Source organism: Monopterus albus, unplaced genomic scaffold (assembly GCF_001952655.1).
Source record: "Monopterus albus unplaced genomic scaffold, M_albus_1.0 scaffold1.1, whole genome shotgun sequence".
Taxonomy (NCBI): Eukaryota; Metazoa; Chordata; class Actinopteri; order Synbranchiformes; family Synbranchidae; genus Monopterus; species Monopterus albus.
The window spans coordinates 4,743,750-4,757,439 of record NW_018127881.1 but is presented as its reverse complement, the minus strand read 5'-3'; the positions used below and the strand labels follow the sequence as shown (position 1 = coordinate 4,757,439).

Below are 13,690 nucleotides of genomic sequence, written 5' to 3'. Positions count from 1 at the left end.
AGAGAGGATTTTATGTTTGTCAATAAATGTATCTAATCTGTTATTAAAGAGTTTTTCCAGAATTTTTGAAAATTGTGACAGAGAAACCGGTCTATAATTTGTGAAGTTGTGCTTATCACCAGATTTATACAGTGGAATAACCTTTGCTATTTTCATATTATTGGGGAACTGCCCAAGTCGAAACGACATGTTAAAAATATGGGTTAATGGTTTGCATATCCCCTCAATTACCCATTTAACAGTTGTCATAGTGATACCATCACTATCACTGGATGTTTTGTTAACACATTTATTCACTATCTTTATAATTTCCTTTTCAAAAACATAGAACTCATTTTGATTTGATCAGGAAAAGCACAGGTGAAACAAATTTTGTTAACAAAACAAATTTTGTTGATGCTCAGTTGCATCAGTTGGCCCAGTTTATGTTTCACCTGTGCTTTTCCTGTTACGACTTGCCAAAATGGCTGCTGTGAAAAAAGTTCATCTTGCGACTTCTTCAGGTTTGCTTATTACGTGATCAGCAAAAGGTGTGTTGGTCTTGACTGGTGTGCTGGTGGCATGGCTCTTGATAGGTCAGTTGCAGGTCACATGACACAAATATTTACATTTCTAAAGCCATAATATAAGATCCACTCATTATATACTATGCACAATTCATATTCATTTGAAGAGAAATATGGCAATATTGCTCCAAACAAAAAAGTATATATAGAAAATATACATAGAAAAAGTCAAGGCAGCTTTATTTATATAGCAAATTTCATATACAAAGGCAATTCAAAGTGCTTTACAGTGTCAAAGAAAAACTGTAACAGCATTAAAAGCAAAATAAAATAAGTAAAAACATTGTTAAAATGAGATAAAACACAAACTGAGAATAAAAAGTTACAGTGCTGAAAGTGAAGCATAGAAACCAGTCAAACAAAGGCATGGGAACATTTTCTGAGATTTCAGTTTAGACGTGAAAGTGGCTGAATTAGGGCACATTTAAGGTCATCGGGACTTTGGTTCCATCTCTGTGCAGAATAGTAGCTAAAAGCAGCTTCACACTGTTTGGTTCTGACCCGAGGTTCTACCAAACATATGAAGCTGGGCTCAGTCTAGAGCCTGACTCTACTGCTTCTCTGATTCTGTTAGCCTGACTTGATACTAAAATAAACTTTTTCCACTGGTGGAAAGTAGCTACACACATTTCCTTAAATGCAATTTTGAGGTTTCTACTTGAATAACTCCACTTTATGCTAGTTTACACTTAACTTCATCACACTTAAGGGATTTTGTGCTTTTTATTCAGCTACAGTACTTTACAGAATAAGATTTTATGTACAAATCATAAGTTTATGACACCTGATGATGTAGTGTTACTGGAATACCCAGCAGTACATAAAGCAGTTGAGATTATCTCCACATCCATCAGCTACACTTTAAAAGCCTGGCACACACACAGGTGTTTTAAACTATTCTTGTTTATTAGACCTCTGCTCAGGACTCAGGGCAATACTGATAATGAAAGTGAGTGAATTATCTTAGTGAAAAGTAAGTAAATAAAATGTGGTTGAGGCTCTGCTCACCACATTATATTTACTAAGAAGAATCATAACAAGGAAGACTGAAGTAAAAGGCCTGTGGGACTATATATGCATACTGTTTGTGATACGGTGTGTATATTTGGCTTATGAGTTCTCTCTACCTTTAATTTGGGGGGCTGGAGCCAATCCCAGCTGACACTGGGTGAGAGGCGAGGTGCACCCTGGACAGGTTGTCAGTCTATCACAGGGCTGACATGTAGACAAACAACCACACACAGTCACTCCCAGTTGACCGAAATTGCATGTCTTTGGGAGGATCCTGAAGGAAACCCATGCAGGCACAGAGAGAACATGCAAACTGACGCACCGAAAGGCATCAGGTCGGCCTAGGCTCAAACATGGAACCTTCCTGCTGGGAGGCGACAGTGCTAACCATTGTGCCACTGTGCCGCCTGAACCCAAAGTCTAAAAAGTAAAAGTATTTACTTATACAGTACTTCACACATTCTAATACTAACTTCTTAATACTGATGCATCAATGCAACAGCAGTTCATTTGGAGGTGGAGCTAATTTTAACTACATTATCTATAATTAATTGTGTGATAGAAACAAGTTGTGCTGCACAAATTTATACTCACATGTAGTATTTTTGTGAAATACTGGTTAATTTTAAATACTAACTAAAGCTGACAAATAACTACTGTGGAGAAAAGTTGTGAAGCAGAACAATAAAGTAGCTTAAAATTAAAATACTCAAGTAAATAGTTTTCTGTTATCACTTTGAGTTGTCTGTCACCTAAGCAATGAGGTGAAGTAGTACTGTTTGAGGAGGCCTGAGCTAATTTGCTAGACGCAGGGCACAGACGCACACACACTGGCTTGTGTGCATAAGTAAACACAACTGCCCTATAAATATAAATTGCAGTCAATGGTGCTGAAATTCCTTTGCACTCACTCAGTCAGTCACTTGCCCTGGCTCCTTTTCATTTGTACACACCCCCAGCAGGTGCTTTCACTTGAAGTCTAGTTTGCAGTTGTGCTTTAGGCTGTGACTTTCAGGTTAAGTGTAATTCTACCAAAAAGCCTCAGAGTGTCTGAGGCCTTAGGCTGGGGGCTCTGCGACAGTCATCAGTGCCCGCTGCCTGCTGCAAATCTGTCCTCGGGTGGCAGGTATCTTGTTTGAACTGACTGACAAAAATCCATCCATCATCCTCAGCAGAACCAGAGCTGCACTGCATCTGCTTCCACATTCAGTCAAGCCTTTGCCTCTGGCCATCAGAGCATCTTTGCCTCGGTAAGAAGACACTGCCTCACACAATGTCTTGAACATGAGATTTATGTCTTTCTGTAAGAGAAATACAGGTTTTATTCACAATGTTGTTATTATTTAAAGGGGAACCTTTGTATGACACTGGTTTTGGATTGCTAGAAATTGACAGAATCCAATTACACAGGTTAATGTGAATATTTAAATAACACAATCCAACTTGTACTTGTTTGTTAATGATGATCATCATTTCATTGGTCAGAGTAAAAAGGAATAGTCTATGCAACTTTTCCGATATAGCATTAACAATATCTGCAGAATGCTTGTCATTTATTTCTCTAGTTTTATATATTTTCTTGCATCATGACTTTTCAAAATTCAAAGTGAGGAGTTATGCAAGAATTAGGATGTGATGTTAGGCTGGTTGGTCACATCAGTAAATAAGGCATCAGGGTTTAACTTCAGTAAGTTGACACCTATGGACTGAAAACAAAGGTATATTAGGTTAAATAAAGTAGTACTGTGAACAGATAAACAGTAAAATCTTGAAAAAGATTAAAAGGCTTGAGAGTGAAGAGGTGGAGGGGTTGGATGAAAAGCTGTTATCTTTTTAATTTGCCTAGTCATTTTTATTCTTTGTCATGCTCACCTGTTTTTCTTGTTCCTGTGTATGTGCAATTGCATATTAGCTTTCACTAAGAAAGATTAAAAAAAAAAAAAAAAAAAGTGGTCAGATAAAAGGTGTGTGGGGGTTGTTGGCAGTTTGAAACCAAAAACCACAATGATAAGCTGACATAATCAAAATAGGTTCGCCACTGGTGTTTAGGATTAGATGTGAGATAATTATGGGCTTGACTATAAATGAAGATTAAATACAGTGGCTACTCACCAAAGCTGTAATAAGAGTATTTAACAACCAGCGTGTTAATCTCGTGAACATCCCGTTCAGAACTTTCACGTCAGGCTAATCTACATTGTTCTTGATTGATTGAGACTCTGTATGAAGAATCCTAATAGCTGCTCTGACTATTTTAGGGGCTGTATGAAAATTATTTGGCTTTGGAGAGAGACTAAACTTTGTTTTACTTTTTAAAAATGCGAGACCCTCCCTAGAGTTATTAATATTTTCTTTGGAGCCCCCACTTGAGCTATAAAATGCTGCCAGACCCTCCCAATTAAAATAGAAAAAGTGTACAGTAGCCAGAATCACAGCAACAGTACAATTCCATGGCTACAGTCTTAATCACAGTCTGCTTCAGTCAGCCTCTGTAGCAGCTTGTTATATCTTATTAATACAGTGTAGAGAGCTGGGTTCACTAGCTCTAGCACTTTTCAGACATGCACTGGAGCCCTGAAATGATCTAGACTTTGCCAGGGTGAGCTGTATGTGAGAACACAAATGTCCGAGTCAGTCAACCCGGACTTTAAGAGGACTTTACCCTGCCAGCTCTCTAGTACAAAGTCTGCATTATATCCGAGTGAGCTGGAGTGAGCCTATGTGAAAAAACAACTGTGTATGGGTCGGAGTATTCACACGGAGCTAGTGGGTGTGTTGATGATGTTCTATCATCTGAAACTGGAAGAATACAAACATCCGAAGTAAAAAAAAAAAACGCCTGTTGTTAAGAGCTGGACAGACAACTTTAGGGTTTGGCAAGAGACTTGGTTGTTTATGACTAAATTACAAACTGGCTACATGACCACATCATGTCTCACGTCCTGCGTGTTGTAGGTGCACATCTCTCACATAGACCAAACAAAGCATTTCCAAAAGATGAGAATGTGTTGTTGGTCCACAGCATAAAATGTGACAATAACGGTTGTAAAATTGTGAAATGATTTTTTGTATTGTAAGCCGTTGTTTTTCTTCTTGGTGTTTTATGGTGTATGGCAAAAAAATAAATCAAAAAGGAGTGTGGGTTGAGAAGCTAGCATTTAGTGTCAGTTGAAGGCATACAGTTTTGAACTATAAACGCTAGACAGGTTGTGGCTGGGACAGATGGACGGGTCCAACAAATAACTGACCTTCATGCAAACAGCCAGAGCTCATGGCACATGTGCAATGTTGTACTTTTCATGTGAGTGTTTTAACCGGACCTGTGGTATTTCCCTAAATTTAACCATGTATAAGGAATTTCAGCCTTTGTCTTTCATTTTCACTGCCAGAAAGACATTACCATGTCACAGTTTTTGATCCAGGTAAACGCTGTAACAATTTTCTGGGCCTTATTGTGAGACTAGTACATTTTGAGTTGTGGAGCACAGTAGCTATTATACATTTAGCTGTGGAGTGGGTTGCTATCTATCTATCTATCTATCTATCTATCTATCTATCTATCTATCTATCTATCTATCTATCTATCTATCTAGCTAGCTAGCTAGCTAGCTAGCTACAGTGATATTTGCTGCTGAGCAGCTGCAGTCGAGGATGGACCTGCTTGCACTGTGATCAGAGTCAGTCTCCTGCAGATCATGTACTTTATCATAATAATTATTGGCTGGATTATGCTCAGAGGCAGCATTTCTTTTAAATGAATGGGATGCTAAATTTTGTACTGCACCAAAGCAGCTGGTTGGTGTTGGTGGTTTACATACTGTAAGCCCCTTGTGGGGTGATTTATCATATTAGGCTAAACGATTAAAAGTATTTAAAAACCACTTTTTTGATGTTCTCCATTTTAAATAGAGCTGTTCCTTTCCATAGTCTCAAAAGCTTCATTATATTTACAATTTCTCTGCAAAAAATTAATTATACATTCTTTTTCTTTATCCATATATTGTTATGCCTTCAGTCTTCAGGCCCAGCCTCAGATGTATGAAGTTTATTATCTACATGACTGCAAAATTAGCCCGCTATCAAAATTAATTTGCACCAACAGCAAAAGCATTTTCAGTGGTTTAATGGTTTCTAGGATACTGGCCTAATGCCAGTGGACCTGACTAGCAGCAGAAATGAATCACCCAGTGCACCAACACCTCCCGTTGGCAGTTAATGCAGCCCGCCCAGGGGGAGAAAACAAAGACTTAAAAAAACATATAATTAAAAGTGGAATTTAACAGATTGGAAATGAGGATTTGTGACGGGTCTTTAGACTACAAATATTGTCTATAGCAATAAAAACAAGGCACAATGAAGACATGCACAGAAATCAGCCTTTGTTTGCAATTCATAAAATGAGAAAAAAACTAAAAGACTACTGTTACACACCCTTCTAGTTTATAATGTGTACATATCCCTGCTGCTATAAGAGAAAACCCAGATCAATTCAGCCTTCAGACTTTCTCCTCAGCACAAAGATACGGTGACTTCCTTAGTTTGGTCAAGTTTTTCACGAGAAACAGTAACAAGAATAAAAAAATTCCCTTCAGTGCTCACATGGCAAACAGTCTCGCCTGCTGTACACATTCCTCTAACTTCAGTCTCAAACAACACAGGCCTATTTTGTGATGAGCAGAGCACGCAAACATTTTGGTCACTTTTTGATAGATGTTCTCAAACTTTGTATGACTCTTTCTTTTTTCAAATTAGATCCAGTTATTCAGATTAAACACATTTGAAAGACTTTAGACTTTTATTTTTATCAGGACTCATTAAATTCTACTTAGCTGACTGCAGAGGTGTTTTAGCAACAATGATGAATAAGGAAACAAGTTTATATTAAGCTAGGTTGGTTGTATTGCCTTGTACTGTAACTTACATGACTTTTAGTTAAACCGAGGGTGTGGAAGTGAGGTTTGTTGTGATATCTCAAGCATTAAACCCCCTTTAACTCAAAAATAACTCAACATTTTTACCTGTGAGTAAATAATACACGAATCATTTGTGGCTAATTTGCGTTAGATTTTTGCAGAAAGCCAAAAACAAGAAAAAACATATTAAGCTGCAACTGTATAAAATCCATGGGAATAAAGGGAAATTCATGTCTGATAATCACCTTTTTCATATTGAATGAGACCAAGCATGTAGAAGCAATATGGTTCCCAGGGTGCATGGAGGGAGTCTTTCTCCCTCGGTGTCTAGGCTGACTTTACAGAGTAAATGGAGCAAACTCTAATGCTCCTGAAATGAGTATCAGAGTCTTGACCAAACTCATTTAGAGATCAGTCAGGGTCTTAATCCCTCTTCCTGGGGGGGTGTGTTTGTGTCTTTTTCCTCTGTCCCCGCTTCCTTTTGGAAGAAGGTAATATGGCTAAATTTGCTTTGCTAATGGGTTTAGTGCAAGCTGTTACAGAGCGGTTTTGACACACAGTAGCCAGCCTGGGATATTAATCTGACTCCTGGTGGAGAGAAAGGGAGAGTGGGTTATAGTTTACGAGAATTTGGGGGGGGCAGGGATGATAACTTTATTTATCTTTGGGGACATTTGGTAAGAGAAAAAGAAGTCTTTGGTTAATAGTTGTTAACAGCCTTCCCATTAATGTGACAAATCAGGGGGTGAATGTGAAATGTGAAAGTTTTAAGATCAACAATTGTGAAAGGGTTTGTGCTCTGGAACCTAGGCATGATGCAGTGTCAGGTGTGTGTTGTCAAAATTAGCATTAAAAATGACTACACACTCTTCAGATGGAAAAAAAATGCAAGAGATGAGAACATATGACCAAAAAAGTAAATGTCACAGGAAATCAACATAATCAGCACAACCTAAATTTTCACTTCTTTGCTGAATTTTCTCACTTGGTGGTCAGGGTGCTGGCATTTTCTGTCATAGGAAAGGTTTAATATCAACCAGATTATCTGCAAATATAACCTTCATGGATTATTTTGGGTGGAGTCTGTAATCTGGCAAATTTTATGAGACTCTCAGTTCCTTGTGTCTTGACAAATAAAGCTGTGACTCTTTGAACATGTGCTCTGTGGGAGCACACTTCCTTTACTTTGGCATCAGTCACAAACATTGATAACCTTGTGCGTGTGTCAGTTTGCTTTCCCATATTCCAGCTGTGGCAAGCACACATTATGTGTGCCATATGTTAATTCACTCCAAGATTACAGCACTTGTGCTACAGCTGGTGTCAATAAATTAACACTCACGATAGCAATTTCCTGTTAAGATAAAGCTGTTGCACCTATGAGTCTGGTCTTCATTAAACAGACTTTTGTTTCACGTGTGGTTTTGTGCAGATTTTGTGCACACTCTTCTCAACACTATAACTTCTATTTGATTAAAATCTCCAGCTGACAGTGGAGACAGAGGACTGCAGAGACGGCACATTGAAAGCCAAGGCAGGCAGCAGAGCTGGTTCAGGTCTCAATACAAGTCACCTACCCCCAAGACATCTGCCATTCTGGGCCTTTGACCCACAAATAAGAAGCTCAGCCAAATCCATTTTGCCCCATGCCCATCAGCGCTGTGTGTGTTTTAAGTCTCTTGAGGGTCTATTCCGCAGTATCTCCAATAGGCTCAGTGTCCTTATAGAGTGACGCCCAGCACGTCTCACCTCAGTTCCACTCATAGTGCGTTATGGATTCTTGCCTGCAGATGCTCTAATGGAGTTTCTCACAAAACCAAAACAAATGCTGATTTAGCAGCCAGGGAACTGCAAGACAGGAACTGTTAGTAAAGGCAGTGTAATTTTGACTATTGATGTTGAAGTTGAGTTGCTTGAATGTTGCTAAGTTTGGTCCAGCAGGATTATCATTATTGGACGGCTTCAGGCAGATGTCCTGTATCTTTCTGATTTAGTGCCATTCAAAAGAATTTATTTTTAATAAACATTTTACAGTGCTGAAGGGAAACTAAAATGTTTTCATGGGTCATTGCTTATGTGGATTCTCTTGTCTGCTGTTTTTTTTTTAGGCACTAGTTATGTCAAACCCAGTGAACAGTTTGTCAGAAGGCACAGTATACACGACCCGGGCTGGGATGACAGAGGACTCCCTCGCCATCCTGGAGCGAAACAGGAACTCTGGAGAACCTTGGGACATGGGGGAAACCAAACCAAATGTGGAAGCCTTGGAGCGAGGTTTGCCAGGCCTATACCTGTCCTGCTTCGACATGCTCCTCACCGAAGACTCTGCGTGGCTGGTGAAAGTTTCAGAGGCCTCCTCAACGCTGGCTGTACCTATGACCCGCATGGAGCCCCAGGAGGAGCCAGAGCAGTGCCCAGTTATCGATAGCCAGGAGCAGGGACTCTCTCCTGGGCTGGAGGGGCAGGAGGAGGAGCGGTCTCTGGAGCAGGTGCAGAGCATGGTGGTGGGAGAGGTGCTGAAGGACATTGAAACAGCCTGCAAACTGCTGAATATTACCCCAGGTAGGCTACCTTCAGCCATACCTGCTCTAACAGACTGTCATTCTCACGAGGCTGTTACAATATTAAGATATGCAAATGAGACAAGTACATTTTTCATGTCTTAAAAAGTGTTGCTCGTTATTTACAGGTAAAGGAATATTGATTCAGAGATACTTAAACTGCTTGATCTTACTCCCAAAATCAACACATATTTGTGTGGATAGCACAGGCATGATGACAGATCTCTTAAATCATGTTCTTACTGACTCAAAGTTGTGTTTGCCTATTCCAGGATCTGTTTAATCCTGACCTTTTGAGTGTGTTCTTTTGGAATATGACAGTGATGGTTCTTTTCTTGCCAGGATATGTGTACACAGTCTTTAGGGCGAGGTCTCTCCTGCTTGCAAAGCAAATAGAGGAAGCATTATGAATTGCAGGGCTTCTGGCTGTCATAAATCTCTATAATTTCCAGTCATCTATTTTGCTGATTAGAATAGTTGTGGGATAAAAGCATGATTACCTTGTGGTTATAGAACATTTATTAGGTATAAAGGTAGCAGAAGATAATACAGACAGTTCACAGCTGAATAACCTGGGAATTTAACTCCACTTTAATCTCACAGGAGGAATGATCCCATATCAGGTAACTTACTGTTGCAGTAGCTGGGAGTTTTTTCACCATTTTTACATTGCTTTCTGTTTCCTTTGTCTTAGACCCCATAGAGTGGAACGTAGGACATGTGCAGAAGTGGCTGCTGTGGACAGAACATCTGTACAGATTGCCCCATGCAGGAAAGTCCTTCCAGGAGCTGACAGGAAAAGACCTTTGTGCCATGAGTGAGGAGGAGTTTCGCCAGCGCTCGCCTCAGTGTGGAGACACACTGCATGCACACCTGGACATATGGAAGTCTGGTAAGGAAAATATTTATGTGACAAGTTCATCATACACTGTTGCACCTCCTACACTGACTGATTTGACCAGTGTTTAGCTGTTTCAAACTTTTGAGTGTCTGCATTGTATCTTAGTGTGTTTATGTACAGTATGTTTGGGTGGAGTAAGAGCTATTAATTATTAATAGAGCTATTAAGTATGAATTAATTTAAGCATAAGTTTCAATTAAATGTCTGTCCTGTTTTCTCTCCAGCTGCCTGGATGAAAGAGAGGTGTTCAGCTGCAGATACCAGGACCGTGGGTAGGTTTCTTTTTGTTATTCACCCTTTTGTCAGCATTAGGCAAAATGTAATGCAAACTGCTGCTTTTCATTTTTTAAAAAACCAGAAGTCATACAATAAGAAACAGGGCATTTTACATTTTACTAACTTTAAAACAATATTATAATGTGGAATTTGATGTAAATCATGCTTTAGCATTGTGTGTTTTCTGTGTCCTGATTATACTAAGGGCATGGAAATCTTGCACTGCTCAAAGGTCTTTTCTCAATAAATTACTGCACAAAGATCTTAGGAATCAAGTGCTGTTGTTGTTGTGTTGTGTTGTGCAGGAGGCGAGGAGCTATGGTCTGAGGCAGATTCGTCTTGTTCAGGTCAACCCATTCATCTGTGGCAGTTCCTCAGAGAGCTCCTGCTCAAACCTCACAGCTATGGACGCTGCATCCGCTGGCTCAATAAAGAGAAAGGTGCACATGTTTTTTAATATTATGTTCATTGTAAACCAGGAATGGAAATTGTAACAATTTATTTCAAAGGATACATGATGCAGCCAATGGGAAAACAGTAAAATAGCTCAAATGAGCATCTTTTATTTTATCATTTATTTGCTACTCTGAGCAAACATTTTATCTGAAGTTTAATATGGTTTAGTCGTTTTAGCTTTAACTGACGCTTCATCTGCTACATGCCAACTGACATCTCAAATGTTTTACTCACATTTATGCATTTTATTCACACTATCTGTTCGTAAAAGAAACCCCAAGTTTATTTTTACACTTCAAATTTATTTGTCTGCATTTTACACGTGTACCTACAGCAGCTGAGTACTGGGCTGTGAATACAGCCAAAATGAGGGTGACCTACAGCTCAACACTGTACCTACTGTCCCCAGCAAAGAATGAATGTTTTAAACCCTTTAATTTAGTTTAAATTGTTTCAAAAGCCCAAAGACTCCACCACTTGTTTTTTTTTTTAACTATTATTTTAAGTATTTCATCAGCAAGACATCTTCCAAAATGCTTTAACAAATGTCAGCTCTCTTCTGATTCCCACCAGGTATTTTTAAAATTGAAGACTCAGCTCATGTTGCGAGGCTGTGGGGACTCAGAAAGAATCGACCTGCTATGAACTATGACAAGCTGAGCCGCTCCATACGTCAGTACTACAAAAAGGGGATCATTCGCAAGCCCGATGTGTCGCAGAGACTGGTGTACCAGTTTGTTCACCCAGTATGAGGCTGCAGCAGAGTGGGAGGAGGAAGAGTGGGAGATGGAAACCTATGAAGCAAAAATGACATGATTTCACCACGCACTTGAACACTCGAGATGAAAGGGTGACTTAGGACACATGCACTGACCAACCCCAATAAAACACACTTCCACTGCCGCCACTGAAGCAACAGTTGGCAGCTCCTGCATGGAGGCTTATCTGTGCAAGAGCCGAGAAGAAGAAACAAAACAACGTGGCTGTTGAAACTTTTTCCTGCTAGAGAATAAAACAACAGATTAAAAAACAGAAGAAATAAATGAAGCGCCTTGTCTTTTGCATGATCTGCCTGTTTATTTTTCCATAATGCGACTCTGTCAACCTTCATACATCACATCAGTCAATTAGACTTGATTGCTCTTGTGTTTAAGCTTCAGGAAAACGCCCACTGACCACGGCTACATTTGCTTTGGCTTTTATCCTTCGCTCATCTTTCTGTAAATGCTGTCTCTGTTTGGAATAGAGCCAGTTTCACTGCCACAGTTGAAAATGTGGTTGGGATAGTTTTGCTTCTTTTTTGGGTTTGTCCCTGGCTGTTATACACACAGCTCCTATAACCCATCAATCACAGGACAGGCAGGCACTCTTTTCTTATCTGGTCTGAAAGGCACAGAGGAGACTTAGCTTGCTGAGTCTAGATTCAAGGGTGAAAACATCTGGTGGATCCTCAGTTCCCTGTACCCTGTGTTTATAGTGCCACTTGCTGTATACTGTATATATATTTTTTAAAGTGTATATTGTTTCACTGCTCTACTGTATAGTTTTAGTAGTCAGCTCTGGTGTATGCTGCTGTACACTAGAATTTATGTTGAGTCTTTTAACAACTGTTCAAAATAAAAGGAACAGAAAATGAAATAAATCATATAGAGACAAAACATAGTGGCACTGTGAGTTGCAGTGGCTTAAACATCTAAACAATTATTTGTTAGCATGTTAACACAGACAACAACGTTGATCAGTGCTGTGGAGGTGTAATCATGTTAACACAGCTGTGGCTGTGCTCATTTACATCATCTGTGTTAGTAAAAACACAGCTAAACTAAAAAAAAAAATAGCGGTACAGCAGTGTTTTCCAGTCCTGGCAGTAACAGATTTAGTAAATATCCCCCTTAGGCTTTATTTTTATTATTTTATTCCAACAGTTTTTAATTTTTACAGAGGTTGGCCAGTGTAAAAACACTGTTAAAATACAGTACAGATGTTAAAAACTGCTGGAACAAAATAAAAATGACCATCAATTACATTTTATTTTGCAAAGGAAGGCATGATGATATAACATTTGTAACATTTCAAAATGCATTGGATTATTTCACAGTGTATTTTGACTGAATGTATTCATATGAGTATCGTGTTTTTATTTATTTATTCAGTTTTGAGACTTTGGGTTTACCTTAGTTGTTTTTCACTTGGAGATTGCGTAAATATTTGCCTGAGCAATAATAATAACAGTAATATCTAAGCTTCAAACGGCTCATTAAACTTTGTTTTTGAACTCAACAGGCACCTGTGTCATGTCTCTAACCATTAAATAGAAAGCAGTACTTTGGAAAACCTGTTAACAGTCACTGGAAAAGCTTATCGTTCATAGGCTCTATAATTAGGCTATTTTTACTTTTCTGATTCAGATCTCTGCTGATAATTTATCTTTTTGTCTCACCACTAACTGCTCTTTCTTTGTGATAGTCCAACAGGCTTTAAGATGTATTATAATTGCTCTGTCTATGAAGTGAGCCAGAGAGTTAATATCTGCCAAGAAAAGGCAGCCTTGAGCGACATTGAGCAGTTTAAGCTTGCAGGTAAAAAAGAGTTTGTCCCGACAAACGCTATACAGTACTGTACAGGTTTCAAATCTTGCTGAGTGAAGCATATTAATTGATCAAGTGGCATCCAAATGTTAGTCCTTAGGTGAACTATATGAGTGTGTGATTACCTTTAGGATTATTTTAATGATTGTTGTTGTAATGCTCCAAGAATTACAGAAATTGCAGATGCGTAATGTAGATACACGTGTGTGCACTTCAAAGGATTGAGGGCGTCACCCACTTCTTCATCACTGCTAACAACAATAACAACAATCATTTTAACTGAGCACCAATTTGCAAATATTAAGATGACACACACCTTATGGACTGTCTGCAGGGAGGGGCAGCTAAAAGTGCAATTTAAAGAAAAATCTGAGTTCAAATAAATTTTTACCCCTTTATTCTTATGTCTGTCCTGCTG

The 13,690-nt window shown here is 39.0% G+C and overlaps 1 protein-coding gene across 2 annotated transcripts in view; it reads left to right on the top strand.

The window, feature by feature from the left end:
- The window catches only part of spdef (SAM pointed domain containing ets transcription factor), a 25,013-nt gene extending 12,443 nt beyond the window's left edge, over nucleotides 1–12,570 (top strand). The window contains exons 1-6 of one of the 2 annotated variants that reach the window (XM_020598333.1): nucleotides 2,556–2,827; nucleotides 8,599–9,052; nucleotides 9,746–9,943; nucleotides 10,177–10,224; nucleotides 10,534–10,668; nucleotides 11,258–12,570. In XM_020598333.1, the coding sequence (XP_020453989.1) occupies nucleotides 8,608–9,052; nucleotides 9,746–9,943; nucleotides 10,177–10,224; nucleotides 10,534–10,668; nucleotides 11,258–11,436 (1,005 nt within the window). In that variant the 5' untranslated portion in view covers nucleotides 2,556–2,827; nucleotides 8,599–8,607 and the 3' untranslated portion in view covers nucleotides 11,437–12,570. Of the gene's footprint in view, nucleotides 1–2,555; nucleotides 2,828–8,598; nucleotides 9,053–9,745; nucleotides 9,944–10,176; nucleotides 10,225–10,533; nucleotides 10,669–11,257 lie in introns of those variants that run through there. The other variant, XM_020598259.1, reaches the window with a different exon arrangement.
- The last annotated feature ends 1,120 nt before the right edge of the window (nucleotides 12,571–13,690 follow it).